This window comes from Triticum aestivum, chromosome 4A (assembly GCF_018294505.1).
Source record: "Triticum aestivum cultivar Chinese Spring chromosome 4A, IWGSC CS RefSeq v2.1, whole genome shotgun sequence".
NCBI classification, from domain to species: domain Eukaryota; kingdom Viridiplantae; phylum Streptophyta; class Magnoliopsida; order Poales; family Poaceae; genus Triticum; species Triticum aestivum.
The window spans coordinates 667,476,159-667,501,608 of NC_057803.1; the positions used below are offsets into that span (position 1 = coordinate 667,476,159).

Here is a 25,450-nt window from a genome sequence, read left to right on the forward strand (position 1 = left end):
GTACTGCTTCTAATTTCTTGAAATGGCACTTACAACAAGACACTTTTTACCTGATAGAGTGATATTGGTTGCGTGTTCATATGGTGCCTAGCTTTCATTTCTTCTAATTTTGTTGAAATGCCTTCAGCTTACTGTTTTTTATACATATTCGATCCTCCTATCGTACGTGTGAATATGAAACGCTGTCTTTTTTTGTATATATTCCATCCTCCTATCCTGCGCTTGCCTTACATCAAAGTAGTGTTCGTCTGTATCATGCATCAACCAGTTATGCAGAGCTAATTTTATTCATCTTCTTATGGTTTTGACTTCATAAGGCAATATCAGAAAATAGGAAGGAAAAGAGTAAGTTAGGGGATGTTGGTGGTCCTCCGCACCGACGCAAACAGAAACTCTCTAGATTTGCCACTGCTACTGCTAATGAAGTTGAAGTCCCAAGTCTACATGATGAGTTCATCTCCCCTACTCCACCATCGCAGGTGCTTCCTCTAAGTTGACAGTGTGATAATTGGTTTCATGTGGCCTATGTTGTCTAGCCTGTATTTCTTCTATTTTGATTAAATTGCACCTGCCGAGTTTATACGTTATACATGTGCATATGACATGGCTTTCTGTGTCTAGAATACACTACATCTATCTATCATACCATGTTCTTACATCAAAGTACTGCTTTGTGTATCCCGCATCAGTCACTCATGATTGGACGCTTTTAACATGGCAGTTTGATAGTGGTTGCATCTTGCATTGATTTCTACGTTGTACTGCTTCTAATTTTTCGAATTGCCACTTATGACAAGACACTTTTAACTTGGCAGAGTAATATTGGTTGCATCTTTCATATGGTGTCTAGCTTGCATTACTTCTATTTTCTTGAAAATCCTTCTGCTTAGTTTGCACATCATAGCTGTGAATATGTCATGTCGTCCTGTTTTTCTTACATATTCCATCCTCATACGGTTGTCTTACATCAAAGTATTGCTTGTCTGTATCATGCATCAATGAGTTCTGAAGAGTGATTTTATTCTTTTGTGTTGTGGGTACAGCTTGACATGGCAAAGTCAAAAAAGAGCAAGGAAATAATATAGTAGGGAGTGCTGTTACTCGTCGGGTGAAACAGAAAAGGATCTGCCGTCGAGATTCTGCTGGTACTTATAGTGCAGTAGAAGGTCCAAGTCTACCGGCTAAATCTACAAACACAGTATCACCTGCTCCACCAGCTGCAGCATCCGCTTCAATTGTACCAGCATCTCAACCAGTTACTCGTTCGTTTGCTCCGGAACTGGCCAGTTCCCAAGCTGCCTTCACACCTAACACTACTTCTAAAGCACTGCTGACACAGCAGGACTTGGCAAGATCAGATGAACCTCATGAGCATCAACACCAAGACGGTACCTGACCAAGTCAAGCTGCAGTTGCATGCTCCTTTATATGTACTCTCACAGTTTGATGTACACTAACACTTTCCATATTCGTTGTTGAACTAGCACCACGGCGCAAGCGGAAACAGACATCAGGGATAATGCTTGACAGATTAACAAAATCTAAAGGAGGAAGATTGGAGATCCATTTTGAGGCAGGTTTAAAAAGGCCACGTGATGCTACAGAGTCAGCCAAGTTAGTATCAGAGGCAGCCATTGTCGTTAGGTGTCATGCACGTATCCTCCCAACGTGAATCCAGTACAGGAATGAGAAACATAATACCCAGTTTAACACCTTCCTTGACCATTTATCCGTAAGTAATGTTATTCATCGCAATTAGTAATATTGTCTTGCTCTGTCCCATACTTTATAGCTTCCTCCTAATAAGACTCACATTCTTTTTTCAACAGATGAGGTTCAAGTTGGATCCGAAAGATGATGCAACTAAACAAGCATGCACTCATGTTTTTCAGTCTGCTCTGCGACAGTATCGGTACCACCTTAGAAAATCTCACTTTGAAGGCAAGGCTAACAATGAAATCGCCCAAACATCTCCAATGGAATATATTACAGATGAAGACTGGACAGCCCTCATTAAACACTGGTCTAATCCAAAGTATCAGGTAGGCTATATGTATTTGATCAGACCACATATTGAACTTGTATTTATGTATGTGCCTTACAAGTGTATCTTGTTCTAGGCTAACTCTTTGAAGAACAAAACCAATCGTTCTAAAGTGAAATTCCAACAGACAACAGGATCTCGTAGCTATACTGCACACTGCGAGGCTCTTGTAAATAGCTGCTACTTCCTTCTTTTTTGTGTGCCATATTATTGTATCTACATTGACTTGTTCCAAATACAGAGGAAAGCCCGTGCGGACCAAAAAGAACCCGAAACGAATGCAGTGCAAATCTTCAAGGATTGCCACGCCAGCAAGATGAAGGGCATGAGCACACCAGTTCAAGCCGATGTTGTAAGTCCTTACTTCTCCTGCCTTGAACTGATTGGCACTGTGATGTGTTCATTTAACTACTTGGTTTGCAGCCAATGTTAGTTACTCTGTTCACTTTTATACACAGTTGTCTTAACGTATCATTTCACCTTACATGGTTTAAAAGATATGAAGGATATTCTTTTGGTCTTGATCTGTAATCTAGTTGTTATGTTCACGTGCGCACACAATGATAAAATAGTCTGTTTGTTTTATATCTGTTTGCCCATGATATGAATGATGTCATACTATGTTCATCCTACTTTAAACCATGTCTCTTTATCCATAGATGTCAACGAATGTGAGGAAATAGACAATACAGTAGGCATGCTACATGGACATATGTTCCGAAAGTGATTTTATTATGTAGTTGGCACTACAATACATGCTAATGTATTACAGTAGTTCACCAAAATAAGTTATGTATAAACATTTAACCTACTTTGTTTGTTTTTGTCTCATTAGTAAATAATCTGGTACACTAATCTACAAGTTCAAACTTTCAAGAAGCTATGGAACAAATGATTGAACAGCCACAACCACCTGAAGGTGACGAGGCTACGACATGCACAATGTCACCTCTTGCTGCAGTGCGTCAGTATCTCTCCACTAATAGTGCAAAAGGCACCTTCCTGCGTAATTCTGGGTTGGTTGTCAAGGTAACCTCGTCCAAATCGCCTTCTGAACAAAATCTTCCTACTAGACAGAGTGATATATCTGTGCTCCAGACACAAGTCCAATCCCTAATGGACGTTGTTTCGGAAACAAGAATAGTGGTTGAGAAATGTCGTCAAGATATAAATGGTTTTGAAACCAGACTATCAGACATTCGCTTCGTTGTTCAAGAGCAATGGCGGAAAAAAGGTGGAGATCGTGCTGCTTCATCAGATTCTACAGCCTGAAACATTAGCACTCAGGTCAAATGATATGTGCTTCTATACATCTGATGGTGCTTTTATCTGGAAGGACTGTAAACTTTATGCTAACAGGCCTTTTGTTGTATGGTTGGAATTTATTTCGTTGTGATACAACATTTATGATGCTGCCACAGGCTGCAGTAATTACGATGCTATTTTTGTATAGTATAGGTTTATCTTAGTAATGTATTCGACCAAAAGCTTCGTAGGAGCCCAACATGCCAACATTCGTCGGGCCCATTCCAATTGGGCTAAAAACGATTACGGGCCGAAATTGGCATGTAGCCCACTAAAAATATCTGGGCCTAAATCAGCATAAGCTTTCATATTTTTCTGGTAAGCCTGTGCCCATAGTGGGACTTTAACAGGCCTAAACATAATTTGGGCCCTCAGTAAAATTAGGCCTTTTACAGTTGTAAATATCTCGAGCCCATAAAAAGCATGGGCCTTTAATAGACCGAAAGTGAGATTGGGCCCTGATTGTGCCAAATAACCCACTGGACTTAGCAGGCCGAAATGGTGGTCCATTTACGATGCGGATCTTTGACAGGCCGAAATTCGGACGGGCCGTAAATGCGCCGACCTAATACACGGGCCTTTAACGGGCCAGAACTTCGGTAGGGCTAGATTGTCGCCACTTTTATATGGTCCGTTAATGGGTCCGATATGACGTTGGGCCACATATGGCCCATGGTTTACGTCCGGCGTTAACATGCCGGAAATGACAACAGGCCGAAAGTGGCCCAAATCTATAGTGGGCCTCTAACAGGCCGAATGTCAAACATGGCCGAATATGACCCAAATCCTTTACGGTCGTTTATGGGCCGAAAATTTTGATGGCCTATAAATGGGCCCAAATGAAGCCGGACCTTTAACAGGCCGGAAATACACCATGCCGTAATTCGGCCCAATTACTTAGCGGACAGTTAACGGGCCAGAAGTGACCATGGGCCGCATTGATGACAAGTTTAGGACAAGCTGTTGACGGGCCGATTTGACAAAGAATGTTGGGCCTTTAGCTGGGCCGACCCATTATGGTCTGCAGAATCTTGTGGGCCTTTAGCTGGGCTGGCCCATTATGGTCCGCAAAATCTTGTCGGCCTTTAGCTGGGCTGGCCCATTATGGTCTGCAAATTTGTGTGGGCCTTTAGCTAGGCCGGCCCATTATGATCCGCTAAATTTTGTGGGTCTTTAGCTGGGCCGGCCCATTATGGCCCGCTAAATCTTATGGGCCTTCGATTGGGCTGGCCCACTTAAACTTTGTGGGCCACTTTTGGGCCGGTCCACGTGTCAACATATCATAGGTCATCTCGAACGTTTGATGAGTGACACCTGTGCCAACGCGGAGCTGACGCGTGGATCCGTCAGCCAATGAGAATTTTACACGTGGAAAATCGGCATTGGTCGTGGCTGTTAACGGGTTATCGGATCCAAAATCCGACCCGATAGCTTAACGACGTTCCCTTACAGTGGATGCCACGTGTCAGTCACCCTTGACGAAAACACTTCTGTGACGCGTGATTTATAGTCATGGAAGTGGACACTTCCGTGATGATAATTTTGGTAATGTCATGGAACACTTCTATGACAACACAGGTATGACTATCTTGATTCTGTCATAAATTTGTCATGGATGTACATGCATGACAGAAAATGCGACCTACTGTGACAAACATGTATCATCACGGAAGTGTATTTTTTGTAGTGAATTTTGAGTGTCTTGTGTGCATCTTTAATGCACAAGCCGAGAGTAATAGACCATTTTTAATTTCATGAGAACTGGCACAAACCCACCCACCAAACACATATAAATGCATGTTTTTTTTAGAAAAAGGAGGATTACCCCCGTCCTCTGCATCTGGGTGATGCATGCAGCCATTTTATTACTTATTCACCAAGGCCTTAAAAAGTAGTACATCGGGTAGTCTAAAGCCACCATCTTAGCAACGTCTGTTGCTACTCCTATCCACTTGATAAAGGGGTGTCGATAGTCCGACCCTAATATCAAGCAGACATCACACAAATGCCTAACATCTAAAGCCGGAGGCACCAACCAAGCCACATATCGGGTCTGGGGCACAAACCGGTCTGACACATACTCATGGGCCGTCGTCTTCTTCTTCCATCAATTCAACTTCAGAGCAGGTACTGATGTAACGACCTTGCCAGGCCTGCCATCGACACCGCCACAATGCCAAACATGCACCACCGCCCTGCGCTCATCCATCCAGACACATCTGTCGTCTAGATTCAGTTGCACCATGCCGCTAATACTCGTCGTTGTCGACGCGGTGGATCCAATGGTGCTCCTCCTGCCAACCTCCACACCGTCGTCGCTGCTGGAGCTTCCATGCAGAGCCCACCACCCACAGTAACTCTCCCCTCAACAGCCAAGCCCCCCAAGTCAGCGCCTCCATGGATGACACAACGCGTAGAGAAGCGTCGCCGCCCAATCAAAACGGATTTGGACTTTCGTCTGGGAGTGGGTCAGAGGTGGATAGGAGGGGACCTCGGCTTTGCCTCCAAGGAGTGTAACGATGCCAAAGTCGTCGCGGATGCCGGGTCGAGCTAGTCGACCAAAGTTTCCTCTGGTCCCTGCTACGTCTTGAGCTTGTGTTGGTTTTCCTCGAAGAGGAGAGGGTGATGCAGCAAAGTAGCGTAAGTATTTCCCTCAGTTTTTGAGAACAAAGGTATCAATCCAGTAGGAGGCTTCTCAACAAGTCCCACGAACCTACACAAACAAACAAAGAACTCGCAACCAACGCGATAAAGGGGTTGCCAATCCCTTCATGGCCACTTGCGAAAGTGAGATCTGATGGAGATAATATGATAAGATAAATATATTTTTGGTATTTTATAATATAGATGCAGAAAATAAAGATGCAAATAAAAGTAGATTGGAAACAAGTATGATAAGAGATAGACCCGGGGGCCATAGGTTTCACTAGAGGCTTCTCTCGAGAGCATAAGTTTTACGGTGGGTGAACAAATTACTGTCAAGCAATTGATAGAAAAGCGAATAATTATGACGTTATCTAGGCATGATCATGTATATAGGCATCACATCCATAACAAGTAGACCGACTCCTGCCTGCATCTACTACTATTACTCCACACATCGACCGCTATCCAGCATGCATCTAGAGTATTAAGTTCATAAGAACAGAGTAGCACATTAAGCAAGATGACATGATGTAGAGGGATAAACTCAAGCAATATGATATAAACCCCATCTTTTTATCCTCGATGGCAACAATACAATACGTGTCTTGCAACCCTTTCTGTCACTGGGTAAGATCACCACAAGATTGAACCCAAAGCTAAGCACTTCTCCCATGGCAAGAAAGATCAATCTAGTAGGCCAAACCAAACCGATAATTCGAAGAGACTTGCAAAGATAACTCAATCATATAAAAGAATTTAGAGAAGATTCAATTATTATCCATAGAAAAATCTGATCATAAACCCACAATTCATCGAATCTTGACAAACACACCGCAAAAAGAGATTACATCAAATAGTTCTTCACAAGAGAGGGGAAGAACATTGTATTGAGATCCAAAAAGAGAGAAGAAGCCATCTAGCTAATAACTATGGACCCGAAGGTCTGTGGTAAACTACTCACAACTCATTGGAGGGGCAAGGATGTTGATGTAGAAGCCCTCCGTGGTGGATTCCCCCTCCGGCAGAACGCCGGCGACGGCTCCAAGATGGGATCTCGCGGATACAGAAGGTTACGGGGGCGGAAATATTTCTTCAGGTGGCTCCTGGATGTTTTCGGGGTACGTAGACTTATATAGGAGGAAGGAGTACGTCGGTGGACGCCCGAGGGGCCCACGAGACAGGGGGCGCGCCCTACGGGGGGGGGGGGGCTCCTATCTCGTGGAGGCTCCAGCTGCTTCTTGACTTGCAATCCAAGTCCTCTGGATCACATTCGTTCCAAAAATCACGCTCCCGAAGGTTTCATTCCGTTTGGACTCCGTTTGATATTCCTTTTCTTCGAAATACTGAAATATGCAAAAAAAAACAGCAATACGGGCTGGGCCTCCGGTTAGTAGGTTAGTCCCAAAAATGATATAAATATGTAAAATAAAGCCCATAAACATCCAAAACAGGTAATATAATAGCATGGAATAATAAAAAATTATAGATACGTTGGAGACGTATCAAGCATCCCCAAGCTTAATTCCTGCTCTTCCTCGAGTAGGTAAATGATAAAAAAGAAATTTTTGATGTGGAATGCTACCTAGCATAATTCTCAATGTAATTTTATTTATTGTGGCATGAATGTTCAGATCCAAATAATACAAAATGAAAGTTCATATTGACAAAAGAAATAGTAATACTTCAAGCATACTCAGCAAAGTAATCATGTCTTCTCAAAATAACATGGCCAAAGAAAGTTATCCCTACAAAATCATATAGTCTGGCTGTTGCTCTATCTTCATCACACAAAGTATTTAATCATGCACAACCCCGATGACAAGCCAAGCAATTGTTTCATACTTTAATAATTTCAAACTCTTTCAACTTTCATGCAATACATGAGCGTGAGCCATGTACATAGCACTATATGTGGAATAGAATGGTGGTTGTGGAGAAGAAAAAAAAAGGAGAAGATAGTCTCACATCAACTAGGCGTATCAATGGGCTATGGAGATGCCCATTAATAGGTATCAATGTGAGTGAGTAGGGATTGCCATGCAACGGATGCACTAGAGCCATAAATATATGAAAGCTCAACAAAAGAAAACTAGTGGGTGTGCATCCAACTTGCTTGTTCACGAAGACCTATGGCATGTTGAGGAAGCCCATCATTGGAATATACAAGCCAAGTTCTATAATGAAAAATTCCCACTAGTATATGGAAGTGACAACATATGAGACTCTCTATCATGAAGATCATGGTGCTATTTTGAAGCACAAGTGTGGAAAAAGAGATAGTAGCATTGTCCCTTCTCTCTTTTTCTCTCATTTTATTTTGTTCTATTTATTTTTTCTTTTTTTTTCTTTTCCTCCTTTTTTTCTTTGGCCTTCCCTTCTTTTCTTTTTGGCCTTTCTCTTTTTTTTTCTTTTTTCCTCCCCTTTTTTTTCTTCTTGTAAAGTCCGAAGTCTCATCCCGACTTGTGGGGGAATCATAGTCTTCATCATCCTTTCCTCACTAGGACAATGCTCTAATAATGAAGATCATCACACTTTTATGGATTTACAACTCAAAGCTAGAACAAGGTATGACTCTATATGAATGCCTCCGACTCTGTATGAAAATCATGAAGGTGGCCTTGCCACAAATACAATGTCAACTACATGATCATGCAAAGAGCAATATGACAAAAGTAATGCGTGTCATATGAATGGAACGGTGGAAAGTTGCATGGCAATATATCTCGGAATGGCTATGGAAATGCCATAATAGGTAGGTATGGTGGCTGTTTTGAGTAAGGTATATGGTGGGTGTATGGTACCGGCGAAAGTTGCACGGTACAAGAGAGGCTAGCAATAATGGAAGGGTGAAAAGGGTGCGTATAATCCATGGACTCAACATTAGTCAAAAGAACTCATATACTTGTTGCAAAAATTTAGAAGTCATCAAAAACCAAAGCACTACGCGCATGCTCCTAGGGGGATAGATTGGTAGGAAAAGACCATCGCTCGTCCCCGACCGCCACTCATAAGGAAGACACTCAATAAATAAAATTGTGCTCCAACTTCATCACAAAGCGGTTCACCATACGTGCATGCTACGGGAATCACAAACTTCAACACAAGCATTCTTTAAATTCATAATCACCCAACTAGCATGTCTTTAATATCACTACCTCCATATCTCAAAACAATTATCAAGCATCAAATTGATCATAGCATCCAATTCACTTTCTATGATAGTTTTTATTATACCCAACTTGGATGCTCATCATTCTAGGACCAATTTATAACCATAGCAAATACCATGCTGTTCTAAAAGACTCTCAAAATAATATAAGTGAAGCATGAGAGACTAGCAATTTCTTCAAAATCAATCCACCACCATGCTCTAAAAGATATAAGTGAAGCACTAGAGCAAAAACTATCAAGCTCAAAAGATATAGGTGAAGCACATAGAGTATTCTATCAAATCCTAAGCAAATAGGCTTCTCCCAAAAGGTGTGTTACAGCAAGGATGATTGTGGTAAACTAACAAGCAAAGACCAATATAATACACGACGCTCCAAGCAAAACACATATCATGTGGTAAATAAAAATATAGCTCCAAGTAAAGTTACCAATGAACGAAGACGAAAGAGGGGATGCCTTCCGGGGGCATCCCCAAGCTTAGGCTTTTGGCTATCCTTGAATATATTGGGGTGCCTTGGGCATCCCCAATCTTAGGCTCTTGCCACTCTTTATTCCATAGTCCATTAAAACTTTACCCAAAACTTGAAAACTTCAAAACACAAAACTCAACAGGAAATCTTATAAGCTCCGTTAGTGAAAGAAAACAAAACCACCACATAAGGTACTGTAATGAACTCATTCTTTATTTATATTGGTATTAAACCTAATGTATTCCAAGTTCTCTATGGTTCATAAACTATTTTACTAGCCATAGATGCATCAAAATAAGCAAACAACACACGAAAAACAGAATCTGTCAAAAACAGAACAGTCTGTAGCAATCTGTAACTAATGCGAACTTATAGAACCTCAAAACTCCTACCAAAATAGGAAGTCCTAAACAAGTTGTTTATTGAACATCAGCAAAAAGAATCAATGCAAAATCTCGTTTCTGTGATTTATTGAATTTTTTCTCATGAGCACAAAGTTTCTGTTTTTCAGCAGAATCAAATCAACTCATATCATAGGTTATCCTATAGGTTCTACTTGGCACAAACACTAATTAAAAGATAAAAACACATCTAAATAGAAAGTAGAAACAAAATTTAACACTAAACAGAAACAAAAACAAAGAACATAAATAAAATTGGGTTGCCTCCCAACTAGCGCTATCGTTTAACGCCCCTAGCTAGGCATAAAAGCGAAGATAGATCTAAGTAGTGCCATCTTTAGCACTTGATTCATAAGTAGCCCGCATGATAGATTCATAAGGTAATTTGACTTTATTTCTTGGAAAGTTCTCCATGCCTTTATTTAATGGAAATTGGAATATAATATTCCCTTCCTTCATATCAATAATCGCACCAATCGTTCTAAGGAAAGGTCTACCAAGAATAATAGGGCAAGAAAGATTGCAATCTATATCAAGAACGATAAAATCAACGGGCACCAAATTTCTATTTGCAACAATAAGGACATCATTGATTCTTCCTATTGGCTTTTTAATGGTGGAATCCGCAAGATGCAAATTTAAAGAGCAATCGTCAAGATCATGGAAACCTAGAATATCACATAAAGTTTTCGGAATTGTGGAAACACTAGCACCCAAATCACACAAAGCAAAACACTCATAATCTTTAATTCTAATCTTTATAGTAGGTTCCCACTCATCATTAAGTTTTCTAGGTATAGAAACTTCCAAATTAAGTTTTTCATCAAAAGATTGCATCAAGGCATCAACGATATGTTTGGTAAAAGCTTTATTTTGACTATAAGCATGTGGAGAATCAACAACGGATTGCAACAAGGAAATACAGTTCTCTAAAGAACAATTATCATAATCAAATTTCTTGAAATCCGAGATAGTGGGTTCAATACTATTTAAAGTCGTGACCACCCCAATCTTACTTTTACCAAAATTAGCATCAAGATCTAAAAACTCCGAATTTTTGGGACGCCTTCTAGGCAAAGTTGATTCATTATCAGTCCCATAATCATCAAAATTCATATTGCAAAACATAGATCTAATAGGAGAAGCATCAATAACTTTAAGATCCTCATCATTATTTTCATGGAAACTAAAAGAACACGCTTTTATAAAGCTTTCTTTCTTAGCACGCAATCTAGCGGTTCTTTCCTTACGCTCATCAATGGAAATTCTCATTGCTTTGAGAGACTCATTGATATCATGCTTAGGAGGAGAGGATCTAAGTTTGAGAGAATCAACATCAAGCGAAAGTCTATCAACGTTCCTAGCCAAATCATCAACTTTGAGCAATTTTTCTTCAAGCAAAGCATTAAAATTCTTTTGAGAAATCATAAATTCTTTCACACTATTCTCAAAATCAGAGGGCATCTTATTAAAATTACCATAAGAATTATTGTAGGAATTTCCATAATTATTAGAGGAATTACTAGGGAACGGTATAGAATTAAAGTTTCCTCTATAAGCATTGTTTCCAAAACTATTCCTACCAACAAAATTCACATCCATAGATTCATTATTATTCTCAATCAAGGTAGACAAAGACATATCATTGGGATCAAGAGGAGTATTTTTAGTAGCAAACAATCGCATAAGCTCATCCATCTTTCCACTCAAAACATTGATTTCTTCTATAGCATGCACCTTTTTACTAGTAGATCGTTTGGCGTGCCATTGAGAATAATTAGCCATAAGAAGTTTCGTAGCATCTCCTAAAGTGATTTCCATAAACGTGCCTCCAGCGGCCGAATCTAAAAGATTTCTAGAAGCAAAGTTCAAACCGGCATAAAATTTTTGTATGATCATCCATAAATTCAAACCATGAGTAGGGCAATTGCGAATCATCAATTTCATTCTTTCCCAAGATTGGGCAACATGCTCATGATCAAGTTGTTTAAAATTCATAATATCGTTCCTAAGAGTGATGATCTTAGCGGGAGGAAAATACTTAGAGATAAAAGCATCTTTGCACTTGTTCCAAGAATCAATACTATTTTTAGGCAAAGACGAAAACCAAACTTTAGCACGATCTCTAAGTGAAAATGGAAATAACTTCAATTTAACAATATCATTATCCGTATCTTTCTTATTTTTCATATCACACAAATCATAAAAACTATTTAGATGAGTAGCGACATCTTCACTAGGAAGGCTGGCGAATTGATCTTTCATAACAAGATTCAGCAAAGCAGTATTGATTTCACAAGACTCAACATCATTAAGAGGAGCAATCGGAGTACTAAGGAAATCATTATTATTGGTATTTGAGAAATCACACACTTTGGTATTATCTTGCGCCATGGCAACAAGTAATCCAACACACAAGCAAATAGAAAACGGCAAACGGAAAAGAGAGGAGAAGATTGGGAAAGGGGGCGAATAAAACGGCAAGGGTGAAGTGGGGGAGAAGAAAATGAGAGGCAAATGGCAAATAATGTAAATGCGAGGGAGATGAGTTTGTGATGGGTACTTGGTATGTCTTGACTTTAGCGAAGACCTCCCCGGCAACGGCGCCAGAAATCGCACGTTGGCGGGAGGTCAAATCTTGACTTGACTTGGTGGAAGCCTCCCCGGCAACGGCGCTAGAAATCCTTCTTGCTACGTCTTGAGCTTGCATTGGTTTTCCTCGAAGAGGAGAGGGCAATGCAGCACAGTAGCGTAAGTATTTTCCTCAGTTTTTGAGAACCAAGGTATCAATCCAGTAGGAGGCTTCTCAACAAGTCCCATGAACCTACACAAACAAACAAAGAACTCGCAACCAACGCGATAAAGGGGTTGTCAATCCATTCACAGCCACTTGCGAAAGTGAGATCTGATAGAGATAATATGATAAGATAAATATAATTTTGGTATTTTATAATATAGATGAAGAAAATAAAGATGCAAATAAAAGTAGATTGGAAACAAATATGATAAGAGATAGACCCGGGGGCCATAGGTTTCACTAGAGGCTTCTCTCGAGAGCATAAGTTTTACGGTGGGTGAACAAATTACTGTCAAGCAATTGATAGAAAAGCGAATAATTATGACGTTATCTAGGCATGATCATGTATATAGGCATCACATCCATAACAAGTAGACCGACTCCTGCCTGCATCTACTACTATTACTCCACACATCGACCGCTATCCAGCATGCATCTAGAGTATTAAGTTCATAAGAACAGAGTAACACATTAAGCAAGATGACATGATGTAGAGGGATAAACTCAAGCAATATGATATAAACCACATCTTTTTATCCTCGATGGCAACAATACAATACGTGTCTTGCAACCCTTTCTGTCACTGGGTAAGATCACCGCAAGATTGAACCCAAAGCTAAGCACTTCTCCCATGGCAAGAAAGATCAATCTAGTAGGCCAAACCAAACCGATAATTCGAAGAGACTTGCAAAGATAACTCAATCATATAAAAGAATTCAGAGAAGATTCAATTATTATCCATAGATAAATCTGATCATAAACCCACAATTCATCGGATCTTGACAAACACGCCGCAAAAAGAGATTACATCGAATAGTTCTTCACAAGAGAGGGGAAGAACATTGTATTGAGATCCAAAAAGAGATAATAAGCCATCTAGCTAATAACTATGGACCTGAAGGTCTATGGTAAACTACTCACAACTCATTGGAGGGGCAAGGATGTTGATGTAGAAGCCCTCCATGGTGTATTCCCCCTCCGGCAGAACGCCGGCGACGGCTCCAAGATGGGATCTCGCGGATACAGAAGGTTACGATGGCGGAAATATTTCTTCAGGTGGCTCCTGGATGTTTTTGGGGTATGTAGACTTATATAGGAGGAAGGAGTACGTCGATGGACGCCCGAGGGGCCCACGAGACAGGGGGCACGCCCTACAAGGGGGGGGGCACCCTCCTATCTCGTGGAGGCTCCGGTTGCTTCTTGAGTTGCACTCCAAGTCCTCTGGATCACGTTCGTTCCAAAAATCACGCTACTGAAGGTTTCATTCCGTTTGGACTCCGTTTGATATTCCTTTTCTTCGAAATACTGAAATAGGCAAAAAAAAAACAGCAATACGGCTGGGCCTCCGGTTAGTAGGTTAGTCCCAAAAATGATATAAATATGTAAAATAAAGGCCATAAATATCCAAAACAGGTAATATAATAGCATGGAACAATCAAAAATTACAGCTACGTTGGAGACGTATCAGTCCCCAACTTGTACCACCAACCTATGTCTACTCCGGATCTTGCCACGTGTCGAGGAACGAAACCAACGGGAGAGGAAATCACCATAGGGCTCATCCCATGAAAAGGAGGATCGAGGAGAGACTCCGGTGCAGATCCGTCCAGGCGCCAGATCAAAAAAATTCGAGCTGGGCAACGACGAGTACCACCACCCCGCATTGGCCGCAGCATCCTAGCGCCAGATCATGAAGGATCTGACCAAACGTGATGACTCACGCAGACACCAGCTCCTAGCGCTCCCGCAGCCGCCAATCCGCGCTGCACGCATGGACTCCAGCTGTCGGCGCGACGCGCACGCCGCCACCAGGATCTGCCCGCAACGTCAGCGAACTCCCACGGTAGCCTAGCGCCTCTTCACGAACAGGCCGCCCCGCGCCAGCCGAATCCCGCGTAGGTGAGAGATGCCCTGCCGCTGCCCCTGTCGACCAGGCTTCGCCCACGGCAGCGATGGTGAGGGAGGTGGGGAAGAGACGCCCGACGGCGGCGAGGGTTCCCCCCTGGCCGCCCATGGGGGCGGACGAGGGGGTTACATACAAAGGCACGTAAGTCGCAACTGGGCTTTTTGCAATATCGGGTTGAGTCTTGTGGGCCTGTCATGAGGCTTACATCCCCTCCAAATTCATGTTGTTATTCGTGGAAATCCAGTTTACCGCTCATTGCATGAAATATGACTATCGACGTCCATGACCACCCATGGTGTGTCGATCGTCCCAATTAGACCATGTTCTTATTTATTTTTCATAGTATCTATATTTATTTTTATTATCCTTTTCCCATTTCATTATTAGCACTTTCATATTATTTCATGTTTTTATTTTTACAGTATATATTTTAACTTTTCATTTTCTACCTTTTTCCTTTTTCCTTCTATTTATGAATATGTACTTTCAAATATATGAAAATATTTTGATACTGACAGACACATATTTAATATCATAAGCATTAATTTATGACAATTTTTTTATGATACATGCTTTTTTTATTTAATTACAACCTTTCTGGAAAATACTCGTATATTTATGTAATACATTCACATTTTTTTCTTTTTTTCTTTTCACGACATGCACAACTTTTCCCAAGTATATATAACATTTATTTTCACACATGTGAACATCTGTTTTCTAATTTTTTGAACAACTGTTTTTAAATGTAGGAACATTTATTATCTATATGTGAACATTTATTTTTGCAATACGTAATACTCCCTCCGTCCCAAAATAAGTGTCTCAACTTTGTACTAGCTCTAGTAAAAATTTATACTAAGCTCAAGACACTTATTTTGGGACGGAGGGAGTATTTTTCTATTTTAGAACTGATTTATAAATTTAGTAGAAAATTAGATATATTTATATATTTTTAGTGTCTAATATATTTATATTAAAAAGGAAAAAATATTACTTGTTGGTGGGCCGCGCCATGTGTGGCCCCATGAAGAACTGTTTTACGAAGCTGTTTCCTTAAAAAAAAAAAGGAGCACACTGCTATTCGCGCCAACTACCAGCGCTGCGGGAGCTTCTTCGGCATGCGTGTCACGGCGCGGCGCGCCGGCGTTCTCGGAACGGCGGACTCCCGGCCTCCCAAGTCGCCGGGGGACGCGGCGCGCGCGCTTTGTGTCTGCTCCCACGACGAGGGCATCGCCTCCGGGAACAGGCTGATGGGCGCGCACCTGAGGGCCGGCAGGCCGGGCGCCGCGCGGCAGGTGTTCGACGGAATGCCGCGGCGCGACGTGGTGTCCTGGAACTCCCTCATGGCCGCGCACGCGCGGGAGGGCGCGTACCGGGAGGCTGCATACGGCTTCCTGGAGCTGAGGTGTCGCGGGCTCCCGCCGGACCACACCTCGTTCTCGACCGTGCTGTCAGCTGTCGCGCGGCTGGAGGCTCTGGAGCTGGGGCGATGCGTCCACGGCCTCGCGCTCAAGTCCTGCTCCACGGGTAATGTGTTCGTGGGCGCCTCTCTCGTCACCATGTATGCCAACTGTGGGGTTTTCAGTTGCCTGCAGCGAGTCTTTGACGACGTGGACACTCCAAATGTGGCCTTGTGGAATGCTCTTCTATCAGGCCTCATGATGAACCACCGGGTAGCCGACGCCCGCAGGGTTTTTGATCAGATGCCCGGTCGCAATGTCGTGTCCTGGACGGCCATGGTAAAGGGCTATGTTACGGTGCATGAGGTGGAGCTGGCGTTGGAGCTGTTTGACTCGATGCCCGTGAAGAATTCTGTGTCGTGGTGTGTCATGATAGGAGGGCTTGTCCACCATCAGCGATTCAGAGAGGCAGTTGAACTGTTCAGAAGGTTGATGCGGAATGGGGAGGAAATGACAAATGCAGTTCTAGTTAAGGTTGTGAATGCGTATGCTGGTCTGAAAAGTATTGGAGGAGGTAGATGCATTCATGGGTTTTCTGTGAAGTGTGGATTTGTTCTTGACCTGATTATCGAGGCATCATTAGTTGCGATGTACTGTAACTCCTTGGACATCGATGAAGCACAATTGGAGTTTGATAAAATGGACAGAAAGCATGTCGGTTCATGGAATGCCATCATATGTGGTTATATTTATGCAGACAAGATCGATGAGGCTAGAGAACTTTTTGATTCCATGACTGAAAGAGATAAGGTCTCGTGGAACTCGATGATTAATGGCTATATCAGAGATGGAAGAATTACTGATGCTACTGAGTTATACTCAAGGATGCCTGAGAAGAACGTGGAAGCAGCTACTGCTTTGATGTCATGGTTTGTAGACAACGGAATGCTAGATAAAGCACGGGATATGTTTTATAGTATGCCCCAAACAGATGTAATGTCTTGTACATCTTTACTCTTTGGATACATGAAAGAAGGATATCTGGATGATGCCCTGGACCTTTTCCATAGGATGAACAAAAGGACTGTTGTCACCTATAATGTGATGATAGCTGGTTTTCTTCATCAAGGCAAGGTTACTGAAGCTTACAGGCTCTTCAATGAATCACCTTCGCATGATTCGGTAACTTGGAGCTGTTTAATTATGGGGCTCGCTCAAAATGGTTTAACTGATGATGCACTTAAGATGTACAAGAAAATGCTATTAACATATGTGCGCCCAAGCGAATCAGTTGTTTCTAGCCTCATAAGCTGTTTTGCACACCATTCTATGATTGTTCATGGTCAGCAGTTTCACGCCACAACTATCAAGCTTGGACTCGAGTTATGTTTACTAAGTCAGAATTCACTCATTAGCCTATATTGCAAATGTGGCAAAATGGTTGCAGCCCAGAATATTTTTGATCAGATGGGTAAGAGAGATGTGGTTACATGGAATACAATAATTCATGGATATGCATTCAGTAGCCTTGGTGAAAATGCTATTGAAATGTTCGAGAATATGAAGATGTCACAAGTTGATCCTGATGAAATCACATTTGTTGGTGTACTTTCTGCATGTAATCACATGAGTCTTTTGGAGGAAGCAAAACATTTCTTCGATGCGATGACGCGTGATCATGGAATTGTGCCTAATGTAATGCACTATGCTTGCATGGTTGACCTATTTTGTAGGAGAGGCATGGTTGAGGAGGCTGAAGGGTTGGTTAAGTCGATGCCATTTGAACCTGATTCAGCAATATGGACCTCTCTCTTGAGCAGCTGCAGATTGAGTGGCAATGATAAGTTAGCAGAGCATGCGGCAAGTCAGTTGATCGCCATAAATCCTTCTACTAAAATGCCTTATCTTCACCTGATCAGTGTACATGGATCAACAAATAGATGGGGTGCGATTGATAGTCTAAGAAGTCAAATTAGGAGAACTGCCACCGAGAAAGAAGTTGGTTATAGCTGGATTTAGTGTCCCAGCATGATTCACTGCTGTTGTGTTTTTCCAACGGTAGGTCAGTCTGGTACCAAAACACTATGCTGTATACAGTGAGGCACAGCTGGTATATACGGCAATATCCACGGTGCAGCCTGCGATCATTTATATGGACATTTTCCACCAAACAGGTAAAAATTCTATAAAAACTACTCTTGTACCACATATAACTGCCTTCACTTTGGCATCTAAGGCATTGTTCTGACGATACAACCTTTTGTTTACAGATCTTTTGTAGAACGTCTGAAAGTTCAGGACAGACTCTTGGTGGATGGGTGAACCTGGAATCGTGAAACTCATCTGTCAGGTACGATTCAATCGGATCGCATGCTTGTACTCCCTCCGTTCCTAAATATAAGTCTTTTTAGTGGTTTCAAATGAACTACAACATACGGATGTATATAGACATATTTTAGAGTGTAGATTCACTCATTTTGCTCCGTATGTAGTCCCTTGTTGAAATCTCTAAAAAGACTTATATTTAGGAACGGAGGGAGTACATATAATGTGTGCCATCATTTAGAGGTAGACTAAATAAGGCGCCAAATTTTGCCAGAGCAGAAACCTCTCTACCAGGTTAAGAAGAGTTTGGTCGGCAGAGGATGGAAGGAGCGGCGCAGGCCAAGACATGTTCAGTTCCATCCCTGCGTTTCGGAACAGGGGTGACTCTGGGATGTAACCGGGTCTGCGAAAAATACCCAGCCAATCTATCTGTGGCATCCACTGAATGGCCTCTTCTGCCCTCCACGCCGGCAACACTGCTCAGCAGCTGAGGATCATGGTGACTGTCCGGCTGAGCACAGGGAATGCGACTACATGGCAGGGCCGCCGTCGCAAGCTACATGGCAGGGCGCGGCTTTAAGGCTCGAGGCGAAGCAGAGCTTCACCAGGGAAGTTGATGCCACAGCTCTCACCGGAGAAGACCTTCTTCGCCTGATGGATGGTTGAAGCGGTAACCCGTCTAGCCGGAGCTCGGTCTCGACCCTTTCTGGGCGGGAAGCTGGCTATGGACCTTCTGTCACTCTTCTTTTAGCTGTTCTTTGTATTGCTCCTAGACTGTACCACATTCCATAATTCTGTAATTCCCCCATGTCTCTCAAAATCACATTGTATATTTTGAGGTAACGATGCATCGAACGACAAAATAAACAAAGGCTAAACTCCGCTAGGAACACAGCGATGTGTATTGACTCCACCTTGCACTTTTCTTCATCAAAGCGCGTTTTTTATCCAATACCATCGTCGTCATTTAATATATTTCAATTTGGTCATTTTCTGCCAATTTTTCATTTAAAACGCCAAAGCACAAAGGGGTCCCGAATATTGGGTACCCGTTGTTAAAACTAGGTGAAATATCTGAAACTATAGCTAGAGCAATCTCCATAGCTGCTAGTAAAATGCTCCTTTTATATGATTCTTTCAATTTAAAAAAGAGGGCGTTTGAAACTTTTAATAGGTGTAATCGTGAATCAACAAGTGACTCAAATTGTGTAAAAAAATAAAAAAAAATCATTTTTTCTCAAAATGATGGAACTAGATGAGGCGTAAGTTTTCTATAGGCCAGGTACAAAGGTGTTTGTAAAACCAAAACATTTTGCTTAAACACTAGCGGGTTTTTTTTTCTATAGCAGAGGTACCTACATGACCCATCGTCGATAGAAAGGGGATTTAGATTTTTCTAGGGTTCGCTGGTACTCCCTCCGTTCCTAAATGTAAGTCTTGATTTCAAATGAACTACCACATATGGATATATATAGGCATATTTTAAAGTGTAAATTTACTCATTTTACTCCGTATGTGGTCACTAGGAACGGAGGGAGTATATGATATCGAAGTGCTGGCTGCTCTGCGACCATGGTTGACCAGGGAGGCAAGGGGGCAGTCAAAGGCAAGGCCATCCATGATCTATCCGACGGCAGAAAGTGAAATAAATTGCTTCTTCCTCTAATTAATTTACAAAACCGATTTGTTTTATCAAGCACCTTGCACTGCATACGGTCTTAATACATGTGAAACGAGCAGGCGCCGCATATCACCACTGACAACACAAGCAAAGAAGCAAATGTCTGTTTTGAGCTCACAACGCATAAAGCATATATCAGATACAGAATTTGGCTATTCAAAGTGAACAAATAATTTATCTGTCGTCGCCACTAAACGGCTTAGCCTCCCAACAGATTTTGCATTGTACACGCTAGTCGGAGACATTTTTCCCAAGGGAAGGCAGAGGAGCGCAGGGGAGACGAAACCCATTAGCTGCTGCGCAACGCCCGCGGCGTATAGCATGTTAGTACAACAAGAATAGAATCCCCATGGTTCTCGGCTTCTGGCGGTCACCTCCACCTGGCGCCTCCCAATCTGATCACCTCTTCAGTTCCGGAGTCCCTGCGAGATCTGTCGTCGCCGGCGTCGTCCTTCGCGTTCGTCGCGTCACCGTATAGATCCTTCAGCTTCGCCAGGTTTGATGACTCCGGCGCTTTACCAAACGGGCTGGAGCGGTGGCTGTCCCCGTTGGTTCTGCCACGGCTTGGACTCCTGCTCCTGCTCCTGCTTCTGCGGCCACTCGAACGCCCGTTTCGGTCGGAGTCCCTATCCCTCCTTTCATGGCCGCGCCTCTCAACATCCCTATCAGAATAGCTTGAGCGGCGGTAGTCACGGTCTCTGTTATCACGGCTGTGCCGACCATGCTCCCTATCCTTGTACCTACCACGATCGCGATCTGAACGGTCCCTCTCAATGTCACGGCTGCGCTCACGACTCTGACTTCGGTGCTTCCTGGGTGGAGATTTGGCATGACTGCCATCATGACTCCTTTCCCTTTCTCGTACAGAAGGCAATGTCTTTCGGACTGGGGATGAATCCCTTGTGGATGCACGGTGTGGAGCACGCTGACCAAAAGAGACGGACAGAGAAGCCTTCACTGAAGGAGGCCGCCGGGCAGTATCATCTGAACCAAGGCGGCTAGAATCCCCAGTTATCCCTGACTGCTTTGTTGGGAGCTTCATTTTCTCCAGATGGGCAGTAACCTGTCGCAGAATTAGGAGAGGCACTCGTGGAAGAAGACTGTCGAAGTAGTACTGCAAAGAAACAATAAATGACAAGGAAATTTAGTTTACCAAACGTGTGAATGCTATTTCTCATTTCAAGCTACTAGAATAATGGCCTGGAAAGGAAATACTAGACGGATACGATAGCATATAACTTGTCAAGAAACATAAAGTGGTAACAGAGTATGATTATGAGGTTAATTTGTTCTGTTGTATTTGGCATACGAGCGTCTAGGCTAGGGCTGAGGTGTTCTCAGTTATTGTGGCAAACAGTGACAACAAAAACTAAACTGAAGTGTTTTTTTTTTGGCCAAAATAAGAACTAGCCAAATGACTGCTAGTGCTTCGTGCCAACTGAGACAGATATCCATTGCTGTATCAGCTAGACCATAAGAATTTAAGTACTCACCCACCAAACAGTAATAGCTGATCAAACCAAGGAGTTTACCAACTGTCTTGATTCAACCAAAACACAAGCAACTCAATCTGGTACTAATTTCCCTCTAGCTTGCATATGGAATAAAATTAATAGACTACTGGAGATGCTATCCATTGTACCAAAATATCACATAATCCTGACTATGAATGTATGTGGGAGCCAACCAGTCAAGAGTTTTTTACATGAACTTAGGCGTCCTAAAACAAAGTTCAAAAGCTTCCAGTTCTAAGGTACTTATTACACACTGGGCCTCCTTTTTCTATACGGGAAATGGACTTGATTCTCTTGGTAAATATGCCCATAGATCTTTTCCAAAGCATAAAGCATGGACAGAAAGGGAAACAATAGCATCTCAAGCCAAGAAATTAACAATACAGGACATATAGCCTGAAACAGAGTAAAGCATCTCAAAAGCACACATCATTTTTATGTGCAATGAATACTTCAACCAGTTGAAAATATGGAACACTAGTGGCAAAAGTGAAAAGAACATTCGAGTAACATATCATGACAAACCTTTACAAAGTGGTTACTGGTGGAAGAGATCTCTCCTCTTAAAGCAACTCCACAATTGAAATTTCCGCTCAGTATGCCAAATCAACAGGTGAGATTCAACAAACAGATATTGCACTTAGGCTCAGAAAATAGTATGTCAATCACGTATGCCATCGGATGTGCTTGGGTAACTATAGAAAACTGTAATAGCAGCTCTATAGTAAAGTTATGTCAAATGGAAGAAATGGGGGCATAGTTTAAGAGATATACCTGACCAAGGATGACATCACGCACATAAACGCCCATAGTTGTCATTTTACCATTGGATCCAGGGGAAAACTCCTGAAAGAGAACACGTATTATGTAGAGGTGAGCTATGGTTCATTACAAAAGAACCACAAAAGAATTAAACATTTTATCACAAAAAATCATAAATGTTAAGAACAGGCATGGCAAACTAACTATTTGCACACGTTGATCCACATGGATAAGCATTAGGATCATACATGTGCAGATCGTTATGTCATAAAGAAACAAGTTATAAGTGCAAGTAATCTCTATTCTCTAGTACAGGCATGGTGGATTCCAGAGAACTATCCATCTGGCCTCTCTGATCACACACTTTCATCAGCTCACTGTTTGGGCTTCACTTTATTTCATAGATAAAATCCTTCTTTACTTGATCCACAATGGAAGGCAAAAGAAGAACCATATGCTGTGCCAGCTTTCATTTGCAATATATGTTTACTAGTCACTTCAGGTTTGTACAAGCATTATTCTTAGAAAAAACAGCCACACAATAAAAACAGAAGATCTTTGTTTATATTTCACATGTTAACAAAACACTTTGTTGAAAGCAACACAGAGGTTTGAAAGTTACTTCAATGTAAACAAAAAGAACATATGATTGGAACTAGAGCTTGGCCTATTGCTGCTTGATTTATGGTCAAACAAACGCAGATGAGGCAGAGAGCGAACACAGAAGAGACAGTACCTCGTCATCTTGAATGTAGGGCTCATACCAGGTCCATAAGGTCTTTGGGTCCGCGGCATAGCGCAGGTACAGAAACCCAATCTGTTGCAAAAATAACTATATTCCATGAGAGCTAAATAAAATCAAACATATACAATCATAACAAAAAACATACAATCATAAAGAGCAGAAAGATAAATAAACGTTACGAGAAAGCTGGGGCAAGAAAAGATAATCCTTACTTACAGCTCTGATGTAGGGGGAGTCCGGGTGCTTGAGCAGGCCGTGCATCTGGTTGACGGTGAGCTTCATGGTGAAGAGCTTGTAGAGGAGGCAGAAGGCGGTGGAGGGGCCGCGGCAGTTGCCCGTCATCCAGGGCTCGACGTGGTCCACCTGGTTGTAGATCTCGTCGATGACCTCGTGGTAGGTCTTGATCTTGTAGAGCTCCTTGAAGTAGTCCGAGGAGACGATGTTCATCGACAGCACCTTCTCCATCAGCACCTCGATGGGCCGCCCCGACGTCTGCAGCTCCATCGTCCCGGACCCTGCTCTGCGACACCAAAACACCACACAGGCTCAGCCCGGGACGGCTACGCGATTCTCCTAAGACCTAGAGAGATAAACAGGCGCTGTGTCGGCCGGAGATCGAAAATCTCTGCCCGGGGGCGGAGTTCTCTGCGGGGCGGCGCGATAGGGGGGAGAAGGGGGCAGAAGAAAGATTCGTTTTTTCCGCGTCGCGTCGAGATCCGGACTTGCGCGGTGGAATCGGGGGGTTACCTGTTCGGTTCCGGCCGGGGAGGAGGCGGGCGGAGCGAAGGGGAGGGAGCGCCGGGGAGGGCGAGGCGGCGGCGGCGCGGTGGGGGCGGGGCGCCGGCGAGACCGTGGGGGATTGGGGATTTGGGTGGGGGGAGGAGAGGAGATGGGAGGGAGGAGGGGGGAGCTCGTGGCTGGGGTTAGCGGCGGGGGACAGCTCTACCGACTGAGCAGAGCCGCGGCCGCATCTCAGCCGTCCGTTGTTTCAGTCAACGGCCCTGTCGCTCTCACGCCGGGCCCGGGCTGGTCCGGGTAGAGATGGGCCTGGCGTGGCGGCCCACGATGGGCTAGACGAACAATGTGTGATGTCCTGGGCCCAAGACACACTCTTTTTCTTCTTTGTGCGAGGAGAGACAGAGGCTTTTTTTTTCCCGAGAGCAACCAGTTAACGAGCGCACCCCTAAAAAAAGTGAAGGAAATATGCCCTAGATGTAATAATAAAGTTATTATTTATTTCCTTATATCATGATAAATGTTATTATTCATGCTAGAATTGTATTAACCGGAAACATAATACATGTGTGAATACATAGACAAACAGAGTGTCACTAGTATGCCTCTACTTGACTAGCTCGTTAATCAAAGATGGTTATGTTTCCTAACCATAGACAAAAGAGTTGTTATTTGAGTAACGAGGTCACATCATTAGTTGAATGATCTGATTGACATGACCCATTCCATTAGCTTAGCACCTGATCGTTTAGTATGTTGCTATTGCTTTCTTCATGACTTATACATGTTCCTATAACTATGAGATTATGCAACTCCCGTTTGCCGGAGGAACACCTTGGGTGCTACCAAACGTCACAACGTAACTGGGTGATTATAAAGGAGCATTACAGATGTCTCCAAAAGTAGATGTTGGGTTGGCGTATTTCGAGATTAGGATTTGTCACTCCGATTGTCGGAGAGGTATCTCTGGGCCCTCTCGGTAATGCACATCACATAAGCCTTGCAAGCACTGCAACTAATATGTTAGTTGTGAGATGATGTATTACGGAACGAGTAAAGAGACTTGTCAGTACACTACTAGGAAAAGGGCTATAGATGGAAATGGCACTAATGGCGCACCAGACATGTGGTGCGCCATTAGTATATACTAATGGCGCACCACCTTCTGATGCGCCATTAGTGTTGAAACTACTAATGGCGCACCCTGCCTACGGTGCGCCATTAGTACCAAATTTTTTTTTTGAACTAGTGCGCCTGTCCAAACATACTAATGGCGCACCGTGTGTGTGGTGCGCCATTACTAGTTAAACTAGTAATGGCGCACCATGCCACGGTGCGCCATTAGTAACCTTGGCCACCACTTCCACCGAATGCACCCCCCCCCCCCCCGTGGATTGCCTTTTCAGTTTTAAAAAAAATAAAACAGAATGATAAAAATGTCAAAAAAATAAAAGAAAATAAGTTTCCCACGTGATATGTGACCTAGTTGTTGGGAAAATTTGCAAATATGAATTTTGACTTCATTTGCAAAATCTCGCGAGAATT

At 42.8% G+C, this 25,450-nt stretch overlaps 2 protein-coding genes across 5 annotated transcripts; one reads left to right on the top strand and one right to left on the bottom strand.

Moving 5' to 3' along the window:
- The first annotated feature begins 15,823 nt into the window (after window positions 1-15,823).
- LOC123087982 (pentatricopeptide repeat-containing protein At4g02750) lies at window positions 15,824-19,376 on the top strand. The gene is made up of 3 exons (XM_044510114.1): window positions 15,824-18,317; window positions 18,414-18,493; window positions 18,743-19,376. The coding sequence occupies exon 1, from the start codon at window positions 15,862-15,864 to the stop codon at window positions 18,160-18,162; it is 2,301 nt and encodes a 766-aa protein (XP_044366049.1). The 5' UTR covers window positions 15,824-15,861; the 3' UTR covers window positions 18,163-18,317; window positions 18,414-18,493; window positions 18,743-19,376.
- An 865-nt stretch (window positions 19,377-20,241) lies between these two features.
- On the bottom strand, window positions 20,242-24,036 carry LOC123087983 (pre-mRNA splicing factor SR-like 1). Of its 4 annotated transcripts, none has more exons than XM_044510116.1 (5): window positions 23,918-24,036; window positions 23,387-23,690; window positions 23,162-23,242; window positions 22,438-22,509; window positions 20,242-21,263 (listed from the first exon to the last, which is right to left on the bottom strand). In XM_044510116.1, exons 2-5 carry the CDS (start codon window positions 23,672-23,674, stop codon window positions 20,520-20,522), a joined length of 1,185 nt encoding a protein of 394 aa, XP_044366051.1. In that variant the 5' UTR covers window positions 23,675-23,690; window positions 23,918-24,036; the 3' UTR covers window positions 20,242-20,519. The 4 variants fall into 4 exon arrangements, 2 of the variants coding, with proteins under 2 accessions (XP_044366051.1, XP_044366052.1); XR_006441633.1 differs by having other exon boundaries at window positions 20,976-21,263; window positions 22,189-22,509; XR_006441634.1 differs by having other exon boundaries at window positions 21,052-21,263; window positions 23,383-23,690.
- Window positions 24,037-25,450: the final 1,414 nt, after the last annotated feature.

Coding starts and splice junctions, on each gene's coding strand:
- LOC123087982 (XM_044510114.1), top strand. CDS start 15,862: ATGCGTGTCACGGCGCGGCGCGCCGGCGTTCTCGGAACGGCGGACTCC.
- LOC123087983 (XM_044510116.1), bottom strand. CDS start 23,674: ATGGAGCTGCAGACGTCGGGGCGGCCCATCGAGGTGCTGATGGAGAAG. Junction 23,243..23,386: donor ACTCCCCCTACATCAGAGCT/GTAAGTAAGGAT, acceptor TTTTTGCAACAG/ATTGGGTTTCTGTACCTGCG. Junction 22,510..23,161: donor CCTACATTCAAGATGACGAG/GTACTGTCTCTT, acceptor GTTCTCTTTCAG/GAGTTTTCCCCTGGATCCAA.